This window comes from Nylanderia fulva, unplaced genomic scaffold (assembly GCF_048542155.1).
Source record: "Nylanderia fulva isolate GAGA-0341 unplaced genomic scaffold, ASM4854215v1 Scaffold22, whole genome shotgun sequence".
In the NCBI taxonomy this organism is placed as follows: Eukaryota; Metazoa; Arthropoda; class Insecta; order Hymenoptera; family Formicidae; genus Nylanderia; species Nylanderia fulva.
This window is the reverse complement of record NW_028190285.1, coordinates 893,310-909,897: the sequence shown is the minus strand read 5'-3', so window position 1 is coordinate 909,897 and position 16,588 is coordinate 893,310. Positions and strand designations below refer to the sequence as shown.

At 29.9% G+C, this 16,588-nt stretch overlaps 4 protein-coding genes across 6 annotated transcripts; all 4 read right to left on the bottom strand.

Annotated features, from left to right (window-relative positions):
- Positions 1–3,235: 3,235 nt before the first annotated feature.
- On the bottom strand, positions 3,236–5,573 carry LOC146723205 (odorant receptor 82a-like). The gene is made up of 5 exons (XM_085482811.1): positions 4,395–5,573; positions 4,087–4,186; positions 3,833–3,946; positions 3,453–3,608; positions 3,236–3,377 (listed from the first exon to the last, which is right to left on the bottom strand). Exons 1-5 carry the CDS (start codon positions 5,210–5,212, stop codon positions 3,324–3,326), a joined length of 1,242 nt encoding a protein of 413 aa, XP_085338937.1. The 5' UTR covers positions 5,213–5,573; the 3' UTR covers positions 3,236–3,323.
- Positions 5,574–5,991: 418 nt separating this feature from the next.
- On the bottom strand, positions 5,992–9,725 carry LOC114932781 (odorant receptor 10-like). Of its 3 annotated transcripts, XM_085482810.1 has the most exons (6): positions 9,185–9,725; positions 7,423–8,317; positions 6,822–6,921; positions 6,621–6,731; positions 6,226–6,381; positions 5,992–6,147 (listed from the first exon to the last, which is right to left on the bottom strand). In XM_085482810.1, exons 2-6 carry the CDS (start codon positions 8,238–8,240, stop codon positions 6,094–6,096), a joined length of 1,239 nt encoding a protein of 412 aa, XP_085338936.1. In that variant the 5' UTR covers positions 8,241–8,317; positions 9,185–9,725; the 3' UTR covers positions 5,992–6,093. The 3 variants fall into 3 exon arrangements, with proteins under 3 accessions (XP_085338936.1, XP_085338935.1, XP_085338934.1); XM_085482809.1 differs by having other exon boundaries at positions 5,992–6,381; XM_085482808.1 differs by having other exon boundaries at positions 5,992–6,381; positions 6,621–6,921.
- A 1,034-nt stretch (positions 9,726–10,759) lies between these two features.
- On the bottom strand, positions 10,760–14,292 carry LOC146723204 (4-vinylanisole receptor-like). The gene is made up of 5 exons (XM_085482812.1): positions 12,605–14,292; positions 11,533–11,632; positions 11,151–11,261; positions 10,899–11,054; positions 10,760–10,822 (listed from the first exon to the last, which is right to left on the bottom strand). The coding sequence occupies exons 1-5, from the start codon at positions 13,411–13,413 to the stop codon at positions 10,769–10,771; spliced, it is 1,230 nt and encodes a 409-aa protein (XP_085338938.1). The 5' UTR covers positions 13,414–14,292; the 3' UTR covers positions 10,760–10,768.
- LOC114932782 (uncharacterized) lies at positions 14,287–16,582 on the bottom strand. Its single transcript, XM_085482824.1, has 4 exons — positions 15,733–16,582; positions 15,185–15,284; positions 14,854–14,964; positions 14,287–14,755 (listed from the first exon to the last, which is right to left on the bottom strand). Exons 1-4 carry the CDS (start codon positions 16,533–16,535, stop codon positions 14,504–14,506), a joined length of 1,266 nt encoding a protein of 421 aa, XP_085338950.1. The 5' UTR covers positions 16,536–16,582; the 3' UTR covers positions 14,287–14,503.
- Between the last annotated feature and the right edge of the window lie 6 nt (positions 16,583–16,588).

The window sequence follows — 16,588 nt, the reverse complement described above, 5'->3', positions numbered from 1 at the left end:
ATTATCGATTGTATATTTTTAAGCAGTGCTATTGAGAACGTTAATATCTAACGTTCGATTCTCGATTCAACGACTTTCGGATCTATATTTTTCTCTCGCATTTATTTCCTTAGGGGGGAAGAGGGGATATATGGAATTAAATCTCTTTCGACTAAGTAAAATTTGGTGCCTTGTGCACAGGTATTTAATTCTAACGGAAAAAATTTTAGTTTTGTTGGGATAACGCACTGTTATCCGCAATTTGGCTCTTATTGCCTGTCTTACACTTTAAATTAATATCTAATTTTAACATAATAAAAGTAATGTAAATATTGCTCTATACCTGATCTGTTAAAAGTTGTTCGACATAAGAATTAGTAAAAATTGAAATAATGAAAAATATTATCACAGACATAGTTAACATAGCACGTTGTGTGCAGCGTGTGCAATGCATTATATTTTATAAGCGATCGTGCAGAATTGTGGAATATACGGTACTTGATTCACATATATTCAAAAGAATTTGCTTATGTTATACAAAACTATTTTACTCGTGTAGAAATAAAAAAGATTACTTTTATTTATGTCAAATAGAAATCATGTTAGGTGTATAAGTAAAATATGGTAAAAGAGACATAATTTAACACCATAAAAATCCATTTTAAAGTAAATATAATGCACAATTTTTTATGTTATTTTATAATTTTGTATGCAAAATATTTATTATCTATTAAATATTAAATCTCATATTTTGTATTATGTGCATGGTTAAGATAATATTTATATAATTAAAGTTCTAAGTAGATATATTATTCGAAAGATAATTAATTTAATAAGCTGAAAAGTTACATATAAATATTTATTAGAATATCATCAGAAGGTTGCGATTGAAATATGAAATCTTTTTCCAGCAGTAATTTTGATAATATTATTTAATATTATAAGTAAAAGAACGGTAAAAAATTGCAAGATAAATATATAGTAACAAATATAAGTACTTATTCTGTAGCAAATCTGTAATAGCAAAATATGAAGGTGTTAAACATCATAAATGTACATATGAAAAATAATACGTTATTAAAGTGTTTGTACTTTTCATGTCACATATCACTTGAAACGTGTAATATTTCTGAAACAAGTTGCCGTATGCAACTTTATAGCATTTCAAAAAGTAATAAGTATTTTACTTTGTCATATAAATTCCACAAGACAAACTTGGCGCATAATTATTTTTGCGCGAAAAAAATCTCATGTTGATAACAGTAATTATATATTTTCAGAAAAAAATAAATATTTTATGTGAATATTTTTTATTGAAAGTACTTATTTTATGATGATTAAACTTAAATATTAGATTTTTGTGTGAAATTTTCAATTTGGCACAATGTCTTTGTTGAATGTACGCTTTTAATATTTCTAGGATTTTTAAAAATTTTCTTATTTTTTATGATTTGAATCTTTACATTTCAAATTTTCAGAAGCCTTTAAATAGCAATTTTCTGCATGCATTTAAAAGTTATAAATATATACAATAATAAATTAATCATAAATTTCACTTCTTTATGCTTAGAATTTTATATAAAATCTCTTTGACAATCGAGTGATTCAGGTCAAACATTTAGCGACTTCAAGATTCAACGATTTAAGTAAAGATAATCGTTATCTTGCTTATAAATATCTACCTTGGATTTGACGAGAGAAACGCATCGCGTAATCCGCGAACGGCGCGTCAATACTAGTCTTTACTACTGATTGCGCGCCGCAACATCGCGTCGCGTCGATCAGTAGTTAAGACAGCGCTCGAGCAGCCAGATAGTTTATTTTTGACATAGAAAAGACATTTTATAGATGATTGATTGCGAAATCAATTTTGCAGTTGATATGTGGAAACTGGGGATAATATACAGTATAAGAATAATAGTAATAAATGAAGGTAGAAAACAATTGAATAAATATGTTGTCAATTATTAATTACGTATACGTTATATGAAAATATGATGAATTGTTTGTTCGTAATGATTTTCTCGTTAAAGAAAATATATTTTTTCTTTTGCATATTTTTAAATATTCGAACAGTACAGATAAGAATACTCAAAATAAAATTTCAATTTTGAATACGAATTTAATAATTACATTTTAATTAGAAATTAGCTGAAATGCAGAATGGATTATTCATGTAAAACAACTTATTTGGAACTCGAGAATACATTTTCGCACAAAATATTATGTGTAATTAGGAATTATAAATATTGATCAGTTTATGTGTCTTTTTCATAATTATAAATGATTATAACAGATTTCGATTTTTGTTTGTAGATTTTATATATTATTAAAACGTGAAAATTCGGAAGTTATTGAAGGGATTTTGCGTAAACACAAGTGCAGGAAATCAAATACGATATTGAAGGAAAAGTTACTTCCCCTCCGATATAACTTTCTTTCCAGGATAAACACAGTCCAGTAATAAGTATGTCATATGACATTCTAGGGTGTATTTTCTAGTTATCAAGTGTTATTAGGGGGATAAGAGAGGATATTCTTTCTAGCTATATCGTTTGCTATTCGTGCATTATATGCGTATAACGTGTACAGTTATTTTTTACAAACAGGATTTTCTTTTTTTAAAGAATGTTTCCTCTTTGAAGTATTAAATTATAATATATATATATGTGCATATATATATATATATATATATATATATATATATTATATATGTATAATGCTTCATTAATTATAATAAAAAAATGTTTTAAGTTGTTTTTTGTAAATAGTATCATATTGCAACATATTTTGTATATAGTATATATATTAATAAAAAATACGAAAACATTATTTATATAGAATAATATTAATATCACTTATTAAAAAATAAAATCATAATATAATTATGTAATTTTTTCGAATGATAAAGATGTGAAGATGTAAAAATAATCGACAAATATAAGTGCTTCTTATATTGTTAATTAAATTATTGTCGTTATATATTTTGCATGCAATTAATTGGGAAATGATCTGCGTGAAACATGTTGCTGTACCCAATTTCTTATATAAAATATATTTTTATATATTATTTCTTTAATACTTTCTTGAAAAAAAGTGTGCATTATTTCTGATTAAAGTTTTCAAATTTTGTATCGTGTTCACAAATATATAAGAACATAGTGTTAAGATAGATTTTAGAGGAAAAGATGTGAAATGTATATTGAAATTTTTGAACAAGTATTTTTCAGTCTACACACATAAATTGTCTATTTATTAACATTTTTTTTGGTTTGATATGAGATTTTTTTCGATATGAGAATGCATTAGCATGTTACATCTAATAATTTCTATTTGGATGAGTTTTATGCAGTTAAAGTACGCAACATATTTAAGTAAGCAACCGCTGTCTTGACTACCTATCGGTTGGATGGAACTATATGTTAATCATGTTTATTTATGAAAAAATATAATAAACATTGCGTATTACTTACGTCACCGAAAGTACTGAGAGACAGCTCGAAGAGATTTCCGGCAGTAAGTTTGACAGACGAATTTGACATGGCAATTATCAATATAAGAGCAAGACTTTTTCTTCCTGGTAGACGATACCAATCGATCATATATGACATCTCGCCGACTTTTTTGCACTGTTTACAGGAATACTTTCTTCTTATTTCTTTTCTACGATATGTATGTCTATACTTACATGAATAAAAGTTATTTAAAAAAAGAAACAATACATATTCAGAATTTTATTTAGTATATAAATTATTATATAAATATACGTAGATATATATATATATATATATATATATATATATCTGAAAGATATTTAGGATGCAAAAAAATGCTTCGATAGTGCAAACTATACCTGTTCGGCAACAAGTTCGCCGATGTAACAAAATATGAAAATATTGAACGTAAGAGACATGAGAAGAATACAATAAGTTACAATATTACTTGCAGGTTCATTACTCTGCCATTCCTGCAAAGTGAAGATTCTTATATCCGAACACATATTATATATCACATTATATGATATAAACTGTATACATTTATCTCTGATATTACTTGAAAAAAAAAATGATTCGCGACATATACATTTTGGAAAATATGAATGCATACCGTGACAATAGAATATCCAAGAAGACACATGCTTAATGTGCATCCTAGAACTTCTACCATAGATATTTCACGCAATATTTTGTCGGTTAGGGATATGAAACTAAAGATAACGAGCAACATTATCGTGTATAAAATATTTTATTGAAATAATCTTTTAATTTGAAATTTGAAATTTTGATTATAAATCTTTTAATAATATAATCTATTTTCAAATGTTTGTAAATAATTAATTCAAGTATTTTATACATATGTATACATGTATAAAATATAAAATTTAATGACTACTTTTGTCAAGACATAAAACTCACTTTAAAATTCGGACGTGCTGTCGCACAATCATTGCCAATCTTTCGTCCACACTATCACAGAAGTCTTCCCTTCCGTCCACCAAGTGTTCGATCCATTGAATTAAAACTTCTAAGCGGCCGTAAGCATGTATCGCGAATACGGCGGCCAAACTGCAAGCACAGGCAGTGATAGAATGAAGAATAAAACCCGATAAACACTGTATCCAGAAGAAAATTTCACTGATGGGACTGTATCGCGCGTCGACGATCACTCTGGCGACCGGAAACATCAGAGGTCGATACGTCAAGTTTCCGTCTTCCTCTGTGATCTTGCCGCTACTGAATGGCAAGGCAAGATAGTAAAACACGACACCTCCATACATAAAGAATACACATATCGCCACAAGACGATGACCGAACTTTGCATTTCTCATCATGATGATTTGATCGTCGTAATATTGAGTATTTGTCCAGTCATTTTCGACGTATTCGATACCTTTGTAGATATCACCCTCGCGGATGATCAGCGAGGAATACTTGACGACGCCCATTACACAGAAATTCAATGGTCCGAAGAGCCTTATGGTATCATATGTGTCTTCGAGTTCGAGCGTGACGAAAGTTGCGCAGGGTATGAACAGAAAGGCGATGAGACTGATGCAACTTATGTTTATTAATACAGAAACGTATTTTTCTCCGCATGAAACCCCGGCTGATTTCGGCCAGACTCCAATTGGTTTTAATATCCAACGATTCAGTTGAATGCTGAATCGCATGTCTTTCTCATAGTCGTAGACAGTCGCGACATCGTTTGATTTCTGCGTAGAGTTTCCGTACATCGTTATAGGACGGGAAGTTGATCGCTACTGAGAGGATTGCGCAAAGATACAAGCGCGGGATACACGCCGACGCGAATACGGCTGCGCTCTTTTGCATCCTTCCCTTCCGAACAAGAAATAGTCAAGCGATCAGTCACATCAGGACAATGAAGGGGGTGCATTTTATAGTTGTATTGACTATCGTAAGATCATAAAAGGGGACTTTTCCTCTCGAACTATGTTTGCTACTATTCATTAATTTTATAGTGAGGCTTACATTTTCCGTAATTATCTTCCGTGAACAGTAAAGACTGAAGATTTTCTTTCTCTAAAGTATTATACGCGTCCATAAAGCGTTATTTGTGTATATATAATTTGTGAATATACGTAATATGGTAAATACATATGTGTTTTTTTTCAAAGAATGTAATATAATATAGAAGGTATAAAATATAATATAAAATAATATATATAGAAAATATAATTATATAAAAGCTCTAAAACACAATGACACATTTTTTACAAATTTTTCACTACCGAAACGGTCATTGACTTCTGACTAATTAACCATTGAAAACAAAAGATAAAATTTGAAGATTATAATTATTTTCTCTCTCCATTAAGTCACGCGATGTAATTTATATTTATGTAATAAAATGCTTAACAGCAATAAAAATTTTGATAGAAAGAAATTTAATAAAAAGATATACATTAAGAAAAGCACATTATATTTTTTAAGTAAATATATCTGAGTATTTACGTATAGATACCTAAGTTTTCTATTTATTACAATGGTGTTCATATATATTTTATTTCTTTTGTTTTCTTGAAGAGATTGGATAATAAATTAACATTTATTTAAAGCCAAACAATTGCAATGCTTTCTGTACATGTAAGAGGTTTTATGAAGTTAATGTACGAAGCATATTTAAATAGGCGACGGATGTCTTAACCACCTATAGATTGGATAAATGATATTTTACATTATTCACGGAAAATTTAATAAGTATTGACAATGTATTGACATTACTTACATCACCGAAGGTACTGAGAGACAACTCGAACAAATTTCCGGCAGTAAATTTGACAGACGAGTTGGACATAGCGATTATTAGCACGAGGGCGAGACCTTTTCTTTCTGGTAGACGATACCAATCGATCATGTACGAAACCTCACCGATTTTTTTACACTGTTTGCATAGGATTAATTTTTTATTTTATTTTTTTTTAATTTTTTTATTAGATTTATCGATAAATTTGTTTTCTTTAAAAAGTAAAAATATGCGCTTTTATATAAATTTTACTTATTATATAAATACTATAATATTTTTTTGTTACATAAATATATTGTCAAGATATAATTAAAAGGTTTGTTATTAAGTTTATCAAAATTGTAGAGAGAAATACTTTAAGGATAACACAATTATACCTGTTCAGCAACAAGTTCACCAATGTAACAAAATATGAAAATATTGAACGTAAGAGATATAAGCAGGACAACGTATGTTATATAACGTGCAGGTTCTTTACTACTCCACTCCTGTAATGTATTTGAATAAACTATATTATTGCAAATAACCTTTGATATTAGTGCGCTTTGCGGTACGTACTTTTTGTACGATATGCATACCGTGATAGTATAATATCCAAGAAAGCACATGTTTAATGTACATCCTACAATTTCCACGACAGATATTTCACGCAGTACTTTATCCGTTAGTGATATAAAACTGAAATTAAACACACTATCGCATAAGACAATGTTTGATAACAAAGTATGATTATTTTAAAGATTATTAATTAATAAGTAAATTTTTAACTCTGGCCAGTGAACATTAAATCACTCATGACTCATATTTTCAAATTGTACAAATATAATTTAAAATATAATTAATATGCAGTATATTTAAAATGTAATTAAATAAATATTTTATACATGAATTGTATAGTATTTTGAAGATATCGTTTATCTGTTTTCTAAAAATATTTTCTTTTCATTTCAATTACTAATAAGATCTTGTATAAAAGAAAAGTATTTAACATTGTAAAGTAGAATAAAAATATTAAATACAATGTAGCATGACATGTTTTTATGCTGATATGTGCAAAGTAAAATTCGAAACTGTTTCTATGTTTATTATATGTGATAGATCACTTTATTATTAAGTACTCTTTGTTTTCAAGGATTAAATATATAAGAGAATCACTCTCTTAGTTACCAAATAACTTACTGTAAAATTCGAACGTGCTGTTGCACAATCATTGACAATCTCCTGTCCAAGTTGCTGTGAAAATCTTCCCTTCCATCCACCAAATGCTCGATCCATTGCATAAGAACCTCCAAACGGCCGTAAGCATGCATTGCGAATACTGCGGCTACGCTACATGCACCGGCGGTGATAGAATGCGCAATGAAGCCCGATAGACACTGCACCCAGAAGAAGATCTCACTGATGGGACTGTATCGCGCGTCGATAATCGCTCTGGCCACCGGAAACACCAGAGGCCGATACGTCAAATTTCCGTCATCTTCCGTGACCTTTCCATTGCTAAATGGCATGGCGAGATAATAAAATACGGCACCTCCATACATGAAGAGTGCGCATATTGCTACGAGACGACGGCCAAACTTTGCGTTTCTAATCATGATGATTCGATCTTCATAATGCTCCGTATTTATCCAATCGTTCTCGATATGCTCGATACCTTTACGGATATCTTTTTCGCGGAAGATCAACGAAGAATATTTAATGATGGCCATCAAACAGAAACTCAGCGGTCCAGAAAGCTTCAAGGTATTATACGTGTCTTCCACCTCGAGCGCCATGTAGGCAACGCAAGGTATGAACAGGAAGCCGATGAGACTGGTACAAATCACGTTTACTAGTATATAAACGTATTTTTCTATCCATGAAGTTTCTGCTGATCTTGGCCAGGCGCCGATCGGTTTCAGTATCCAACGATTCAGCTGAATGCTCAGCCGTATATCTTTTTCATGATCGTAAACGGTCGCGATGGGATTCGTCTTCTGCATAAGAGTTCCGTGCATCGTCCAAGCGCGAGGGTTCAGCGGCTATTGATGGGACTGCGTGAAAGCTTGAGTCGCGCAGTCAAGTCGCGTCTGCGCTGTTCCACGTAAAGAAAAAATCCAGGAAAAAAGAATAATTCAATGATCGCTAGGATATAAGTAGAGTTTCAGTAAAGTTTCTATATAAATGCGCTCCTTCATTTCCGGAAGAGGGTTCAATACCTTTTTCGCATATTACATATTGTTTCTTTCTGCTCTTGTATTATGAGCGCACGAAAGTATTGAAGGATCACAAATATTTCTTTTTTTATAAGGTATTATACAATATTATACGTTTCCATGTATATAAATTCATATATTAATGTGCATGCATATATTATATAATATATTAAAAATATTTATATATGTAGGAATATATTATGATTATAATGTTTCTTAAATGTAAGAAATATGAATTTATCTCTCATGTTTTAAAATATAACATGTTGCATGCATTTTATATAATTTATTATTTTAATAAAATTTTTAAAGAATATGTGAGATAAAAATAGATATATATGTATATGTATTATTTTACAATATCTACAATAATATATAAATATAAGGAAATATACTATATTCATCATGAAATCATATTCATTCTAAAATCAACAAAGTTATATCATATGTAATAACGTTCTCGGTTAGTATTATAAATCTAAAACGCAGAAAATAAGCAAATATCTTTTTTTTTTTTCAAAAACAAAGTATTTATTTGTGTGACGTAATATTCTTTTTTTAATCAAAACACTAAAAAATTATTTATCTCACATTTACTAAATTTATTTTATTATTGATATAAAACAATGGCATAATTAAATTGGCATTGTTAACTTTGACAAACAATATACATTTCTGAAATATTTCAAAATTGGACTTACTTCAAGGTGTATACATATACATACATGCAGCTGAATGCCACTTACAGTCTTTGTCCATGGTATCGTTAATGCTCTCCTGACAATCGATCAAATAATTCATCTAGAAGACATTCAGCGAGGAAGTCGAACAGTAGATAGACGAAATAGAAAATCTTGTTAACAAAACTGCGTCAAATATCATCCTTCACACCATATGTCAATTTCCTATTGTTTTTTCGATCTGGTCCAATGCAAAGGTGTACTGTGACATAATAAAACATAACAGAGTATCGCCATACATGAAATCGCCATAGATAATTATTAACCGAGATAACCGAATTGGCATCCATATCAATATCTTTTTATGATTCGTGTATCTCATATACTCATGCGTTTCTTACCTGAGAGAGACCAAGTTATTTTCTTCAGATACATTTTATAATAATTATTGACACGAGAAAGGAATATTATACTTTTCACTGGTACTTATTTCAGAAAATTGTGTAGACGGTATTATAAACAAAAAAGATATCACAAGCTGATGATGTGTCTTGATTTCTATAACGTGTAAATAACAGAAGAAAAAATGTCTCTTCGAATTATGCTCCGAAATAATTTGCGGAATGAGTTGTAAAAAAAATTGTGCTTAAAAATATTCTGGATATTACAGTATAACGTGTAATTATTTCATCAGAAATTTTTTTGATAAATATTTCAGCATGAATCATGATTTTTTTATATGGACGGATATATATCAATGTTTTAGTATAGTAAAAATCTTTAGAAGTTAAAAGCAAAATTAGATAAATGCATTTGAAAATTTGAATTACAAAAATATATGTGTTCTATATTTATTATAATTATATTAAAAGATCTGCTTGCAATGTAAAAAATTGATTGTTAACAAATGTTACTACTATTTTGTATACCGTTATCACATAATATTCTAGCAAACACAATATTAAAGTACTTCTAATAATCTCGATAAAACACATTTCTCCTACTAGAATATTTTGTTTAAATTAATAAAATATCTTTATTATAGCACGATCACGATATAGGCAAAACTATGACGAAACTTATCGGCTGCATTATGTAACTTTTGCAACTGCGTAAATAAATTATCTTCGGCAATTACAGTGGCTCGGCGCAATAAAAAGTTCAGAACTATGAATAGCGTGTGCGCGTTTTTTGCCACGATTAATTACAGAAGCGATTCACATGGGGCAATCTCTTAGGCGCATTTTATATCATATCATGGATCTTATGAGAACAGGGGCTATGCTAAACTACTACTGAAATTTACAGGAATTGTCAACGAAATAAACGGTTAAACTTGTGCAATATCTGCATAGATGAATCATCTTCGCAGTCACGACAGTTCGGCACAGTTAAAAGTTGATTAAAATGCAGTTTTTAATTAATTTATTTATTAAAATCTAATCTTTAAATTATATTTTAATAAATATATGAACTTATATAAAATTTCTTTTTGATAAAAATAGAAAAATGAAATTAAAAGGACAAGAAATATTTGTTGATAAACCATATTCATTAATCTCAAAGATAATAACAATTACAGATTAAATATTTAAATATTTTATATCGTTATGATATCTAAGTTATAGGAGATTCATTAAAGATATAAAACTACGCGATGAATTTTCGAAGCAGATTAAAGTACGCCATCGATGTTTTGATAATCTACGAAGTAACGAAATAAATTGCATGATTTACGGCTGCCAAACTTTCAAAATGTCAAACTTATACTTATACTCACGTTACTGAATGTGGGTAGCGACATTTCTATCATACTGCCTGCAGAGATTTTTGCTGGAATATTGGAAACTGCCATTATTAGGATTAAACTACGGGCCCTTTTATGCGGAAGACGATACCAATTCATCGTAGATGTTTTCAATCCAACTTTGTTGCTCTGTTTAAATTATTGTTTATATATTTTTAAGCAGTGCTCTTGAGAACGTTAATATCTAATTTTCACAGTAAAAGTAATGCAAATACTGCTCGATACCTGATCGGTTAAAAGTTGACCGACATAACAGTTAGTAAAAATGGAAATAATGAAAGATGTGAGCATCACAGAAAAAGTTAGCATGGCTGTAGAATCACTACTCTCCCATTCCTATAAAGATAATACTATTCAATAAATAAATTTTAATATATAAATATTTATTACGTTATATTATATTATAATATATGAAAATTTTATTATTAATTACCATTTATTATAATTACCATTGTAATTCTAATAATAAACTAAATCTATGAATATTATATATATATATATATATATATATATATATATTAATTATTATCTAATATTTGATAATTATTAGCTTCAAATTGATTATGTAAACTCTTGTGGAAAATATTTTTTTCATATATGTGATTACCATAATAATATAATATCCTGCGAAACATAAGAGTAAAGTAGATCCTACTATTTCGACTAACCATATGAATCGCATAGCTTCCTCCACTTGTGTCAAAAATCTGTAAATTATCAATTTATCTGACAGTTTAATTAATAGGTAGAAACAGCTAATATTTGTGGACTTTTTTATTTATATAATAACATTATCATAATACTAGTGGATATATAATTCATAAAATGTTAAAAATCGTAAATTTTATTTGTAATCTCTTACTCGATTTGCAATATATAAAGGTTGTTTTATAAGTCACGTTTTTATCTTTAAAGAATAAAATGACAAAACAAGTCAAAAATAATGAATGACAAAATTACGTTCGAGATTTCTTTAAAGAGTTATAATCAAATTAGTGTTTTAAATATTTATCTGAAAATTCTCGTTGCTGTCAGGAAGATATTATAAATGCTTTGAAGCATTATTAATTAATTAGGAAAAGAAACAATTTTTACTCTTGTCACACACATATTTTAATTGATCAATTAAACGTTTGGAAGAATTTCTAGCATATCACTATTTCTATCACACAAAATGTTGATAATTATTTTAACACTTGTAATTTCAATTTCACTGTCTATTTATTAATTAATTAAAATGATGATTCTTAATTTATTATCAAAGTAATTACAAAACGTATAATTCAAACGAAAATAATAAAATCTACATAAATTTTTCACATAGTTTTTTAAACTGTTTTAACAAAGCTCAAATGTAATTTTATTATTCTTTATTTTCGATTTATTTTGATTCTATCAATTTATTCCAAAGATTGAACGTTATGATACATTCTGCGTGTTAGAAATTCTGCTATAATATTTTTTCTCATAACATTTATCATTTAAAAGAAATCACATTGCAGCTTTTCATGCAGATACAGTCATTCAAATTCTACAATTAATAATATATTTATAATTATATTTTTATAATCACACATATACTAAGTAATATCTTTAAAACCTCTTAAATAACAAAAGATAAAAAACATTTACATGAAAATCTCTTCTTCTTTCTCATATAATAATTTCTATTTACTCACATTTTTACTCTTATTTGATGTTCCACAATGTCAGCCAGCAAAGTCGCGACAGCTCGATCTTCAGGCTCCGCCAGGTCGTTGAGACGCTGCAGTTTGTCAATCAAAACACTCAGCTGACCGCAAACGTGCATGATGAAGAATGCCGCTAGCCCGGCCGGACCGCATGTTAACGAATAGGTGATAAATCCAGCGAAGAATTGCAGGATAAAAACGATCTCGTATGCCGGTGATTCTTGCTCGTCGAATTTGACAAAGTAACCGGGGCACGCGAGAACTCTTATGGTAGTATTCATCGGTGTCAATATTCGTCCTTTTGAGATCGGTACGATGATACGATGAGACAGTCCGCCGACGTAAATGAAGGCGGCGGAGAAAATCGCGAACTTTCGGCCCGTTTTCGCCTTAAACAGCATCGTTTTTCGATCATTCCAATTGATCGTGCTCTGCCAATCCTTACGTGCCTGTTCCAAGCATGATTGGATTTCTTTCGCATAATAAATCAATAGACTGTACTTCATGACAGCCATCCAAGTGTTGAAAAGCGGTCCTATTAATTTGACCTTTCGTTTGAAGTCGCGTTCCTTCAAGAATATTAATAGAACACCCGGCACGAGAACAAACGTTAATAAAAAGTAACAAGCAACGTTTTGCAAGCGAATCGCGATTCTTTCCGCGTTAGACGCGAATCTCGGGATGGGCCATAGGCCGAGCATTCGCAGAATAACGCGACTCACTTGCACCGCGTAATTAAAATCGTTTTCGTTCTTTAGAATAGTTTTTGATGAACGTTCCGTAGTAATTAGGTTCATTTCTAACAGTATTTTAATATTTGGTAAGCTGAAATTTTACACGCAATGTGTTTGCGAAATTTGCGCTAGCCACGTTGTTTTTAAATATTGAGTATTTCTATTAATTTTGTCAACAATGTTATCACATTTCGGATTACGAATAACAGATGGTCAGACCACGCTAGAAGCTCGAGCTTAACTGAATAGGTGTGCGTGATGTTCGATGGTCTGTTTCTTTCTGGTAAGAACAATATAAAGTGCGCTTGCGTGCACGAAATAGGTGTACGTAATAAAAAAAAACCTACACGTACTATGAGAAAGAGATTGCGAATTTAGCATGCTAAACTTTGGGTATAAGCAATATTGACAAGTAAAAAGTATGGTTGCTATTCGTGGAACCAGATGGTAATTTCCGAAGTTTGACTCATTCTCATATTATATCATATAATTAAAACAGGATGTTATATTATGTCATGTAAGTAAAATATTACGATTTATTAAAAAATTGTGAGATTTTCGAAAAGTGATGGCTCGATTTCCATAGACGGCCAGATATCCAATAAGCGACAAAACAATTTAATTTAATGGTTTTATAACATTTTCAAACATTGTAGTGAATCATCTTTGCAGCCACTGTAGTTCAGCGTAGTTTAAAAGTTTGGTACTATGGGTTGTGTGTGCGCGAGTTTTTGCCCCGAGTTTTTACAGAATGGATTCACAACTTCTTTGATGCATTTATTATTTTGTGTCAGATCATGGATCTTAGAAACAGGGGCTATGCCAAACTAATAATGAACTCTACGTAAATTGCTTATGAAGTAAACGGCAAAAAAACTTATGCAATATCTAATCTTAAAATTATTGTTTATGAAATAAATTAATTAAAAAGCTCTGCGTCTTTCTCTGACTTATAAAACTAGAAATTGTTAGAAATAGAAAAATGGTATTAGAAGAAGAAGAAAAAATATTTGTTGGCAAACCTTATTCATTTGTGACAAAGAAGATTACAGATTATATGTTGAAGTGTTCATATATTATAGTATCTAAGTCACAGAAAGATCATTGAAGATATGAAATTACGTGACAAATTTTCGAAGCATATTAAAGTACGCTACTGATGTTTTGATAATCTATGGAGTAACAAAACAAATTGCATGTGTTTGCGACTGATAAACTTTAAAATATGATGACTGCCATCCATACTCACATTACTAAATGTGGATAACGACATTTCTATTATTTTGCCTGCAGAGATATTTGCCGGAATATTGGAAACCGCTATTATCAGGATTAAAGTACGAGCCCTTTTATGCGGAAGACGATACCAACTTATTGTAGATGTTGTCAATCCAAGCTCGATGCTCTGTCAGAATTATTAATTATATATTTTTAAGCTGTGCTCTTGAGAAAACGTTGGTATCTAATTTTGACAGTAAAATTAATGCAAATATTGTTCACTACCTGATCTGTCAAAAGCTGGCCGACATAACAATAAATAAAAATAGAAATAGTAAAAGATGTGAGCATCACAGAATAAGTTAACGTGGCCGTAGAATTGCTACTCTGCCATTCCTATAAAGTTAATATTATAATAAATGAATTTTATTGTATAAATATTACGTAATAGTATATTATAATTATATAAATTTTATTATGTACAATTATAATTCGAATAATAAAACTATAATATTCCATTAATATTACTTATATTTAATTATTCTTTCCTATTTGATAATAATTAGCATTAAATTGATTATATACAAACTCTTTTGGAAAATATTTTAATGATTACCGTAATAATATAATATCCTGTAAGACATAACATTACAATAGACCCTAATATTTCCACTAACCACATGAATCGCATAACTTCTTCTACTTGTGCCAAAAAACTGAAAATAAACAGTATGACTAAGAACTAAATTAATAGTTAAAAATTGTATTAATATTTACTGAATTTTCTGTTTATGTAATATTATTATAATACTGGTATATATATTCATATTGTTAAAAATAAAAATCATAAAGTCATATGTAGTCTTCCACAAATTTGATTTGAAATATATGTATTAAAAAATGTGTTAGAATATTTTTCATAATAATTATAATTTAAAGCGGATTGCTGTAGTTTTTCATACAGAAACATTCACACAAATTCTACAATTAATATATATTATTATTTTTTATAATTATTTATGTTAATTATATTTTTTAAGACCAGACTCTTATTTAACAAAAATTTAAAAGAAGACATTTACATGAAATTTTCTCTCTCATTTATATATATATATATATATATATATATATATATAGGTATGTATATAATTTTTATTTACTCACTTTTTCACCCTTATTTGATGTTCCACAACATCAGCTAACAAAGTCGCGACGGCTTGATCCTCTGGTTGCGTCATGTCGTTGAGATGCTGCAGTTTACCGATCAAAATACTCAGCTGTCCGCAAACGTGCATGATGAAGAATGCCACTAGTCCAGCTACACTGCACGTCATCGAATAAGTGAGAAATCCAGCAAAGAATTGCAAGATAAACACGATTTCGTATGCAGGGGATTCCTGCTCGTCGAACTTGACAAAATAACTGGGGCATGAGAGAACTCTTATCGTAGTATTCATTGATGTCAATATTCGTCCTTTCGAGAGCGGTAGAATGGTACGAAAAGATAGTCCGCCGACGTAAATGAAGGCGGCGGAAAAGATAGCGAATTTTCGGCCCGTTTTCGCCTTAGACAGCATAATTTTTCGATCGCTCGAGTTGGTTGTCTTTTGCCAATCCTGCTGTGCCTGTTCTAGGCACGATTGGATTTGTTTTCCATAATAAAGGAATAGACTGTATTTTATGCAACCCACCGAACAGTTCAAAAGCGGCCCCACTAATCTGATTCTTCGTTTGACATCGCGTTCCTTTAGGAATATTAATAGTAGACCCGGTACGAGAATAAATGCAAATAAAAAATAGCAAACAACGTTTTGCAAGCGAATTGCAATTCTATTTGCGTTGGACGCGAATCTCGGTATCGGCCATAGGCCGATGATTCGCAAAATGATGCGAGTTACTTGTACTGCGTAATAAAAATCGCTTTCGGTATCTAGAGTCGTTTTTAATTTCATAGTCATTAGTTTCATTTCTGACGATATTTTAATATTTGTTATAAGTTGAAATTTTACAGGAAATGAGT

Bases quoted from the DNA above. Each gene is read 5' to 3' on its own strand.
- LOC146723205 (XM_085482811.1), bottom strand. From the start codon at position 5,212: ATGTACGGAAACTCTACGCAGAAATCAAACGATGTCGCGACTGTCTAC. The intron at 3,609-3,832 runs GTATAGTTTGCA...TCCTGTAAACAG, and splicing joins GCGAACTTGTTGCCGAACAG to TGCAAAAAAGTCGGCGAGAT. The intron at 3,378-3,452 runs GTAAGTAATACG...TCCAACCGATAG, and splicing joins CTCTCAGTACTTTCGGTGAC to GTAGTCAAGACAGCGGTTGC.
- LOC114932781 (XM_085482808.1), bottom strand. From the start codon at position 8,240: ATGCACGGAACTCTTATGCAGAAGACGAATCCCATCGCGACCGTTTAC. The intron at 6,922-7,422 runs GTAAGTTATTTG...GTTTAATTTCAG, and splicing joins CAGCACGTTCGAATTTTACA to TTTTATATCACTAACGGATA. The intron at 6,382-6,620 runs GTATAATTGTGT...CTATGCAAACAG, and splicing joins GTGAACTTGTTGCTGAACAG to TGTAAAAAAATCGGTGAGGT.
- LOC146723204 (XM_085482812.1), bottom strand. From the start codon at position 13,413: ATGAACCTAATTACTACGGAACGTTCATCAAAAACTATTCTAAAGAAC. The intron at 11,262-11,532 runs GTAATCACATAT...TTATCTTTATAG, and splicing joins CAGGATATTATATTATTATG to GAATGGGAGAGTAGTGATTC. The intron at 11,055-11,150 runs GTATCGAGCAGT...TAATTTAAACAG, and splicing joins GTCAACTTTTAACCGATCAG to AGCAACAAAGTTGGATTGAA.
- LOC114932782 (XM_085482824.1), bottom strand. From the start codon at position 16,535: ATGAAACTAATGACTATGAAATTAAAAACGACTCTAGATACCGAAAGC. The intron at 15,285-15,732 runs GTGAGTAAATAA...GTTTATTTTCAG, and splicing joins CATCAAATAAGGGTGAAAAA to TTTTTTGGCACAAGTAGAAG. The intron at 14,965-15,184 runs GTAATCATTAAA...TTAACTTTATAG, and splicing joins CAGGATATTATATTATTACG to GAATGGCAGAGTAGCAATTC.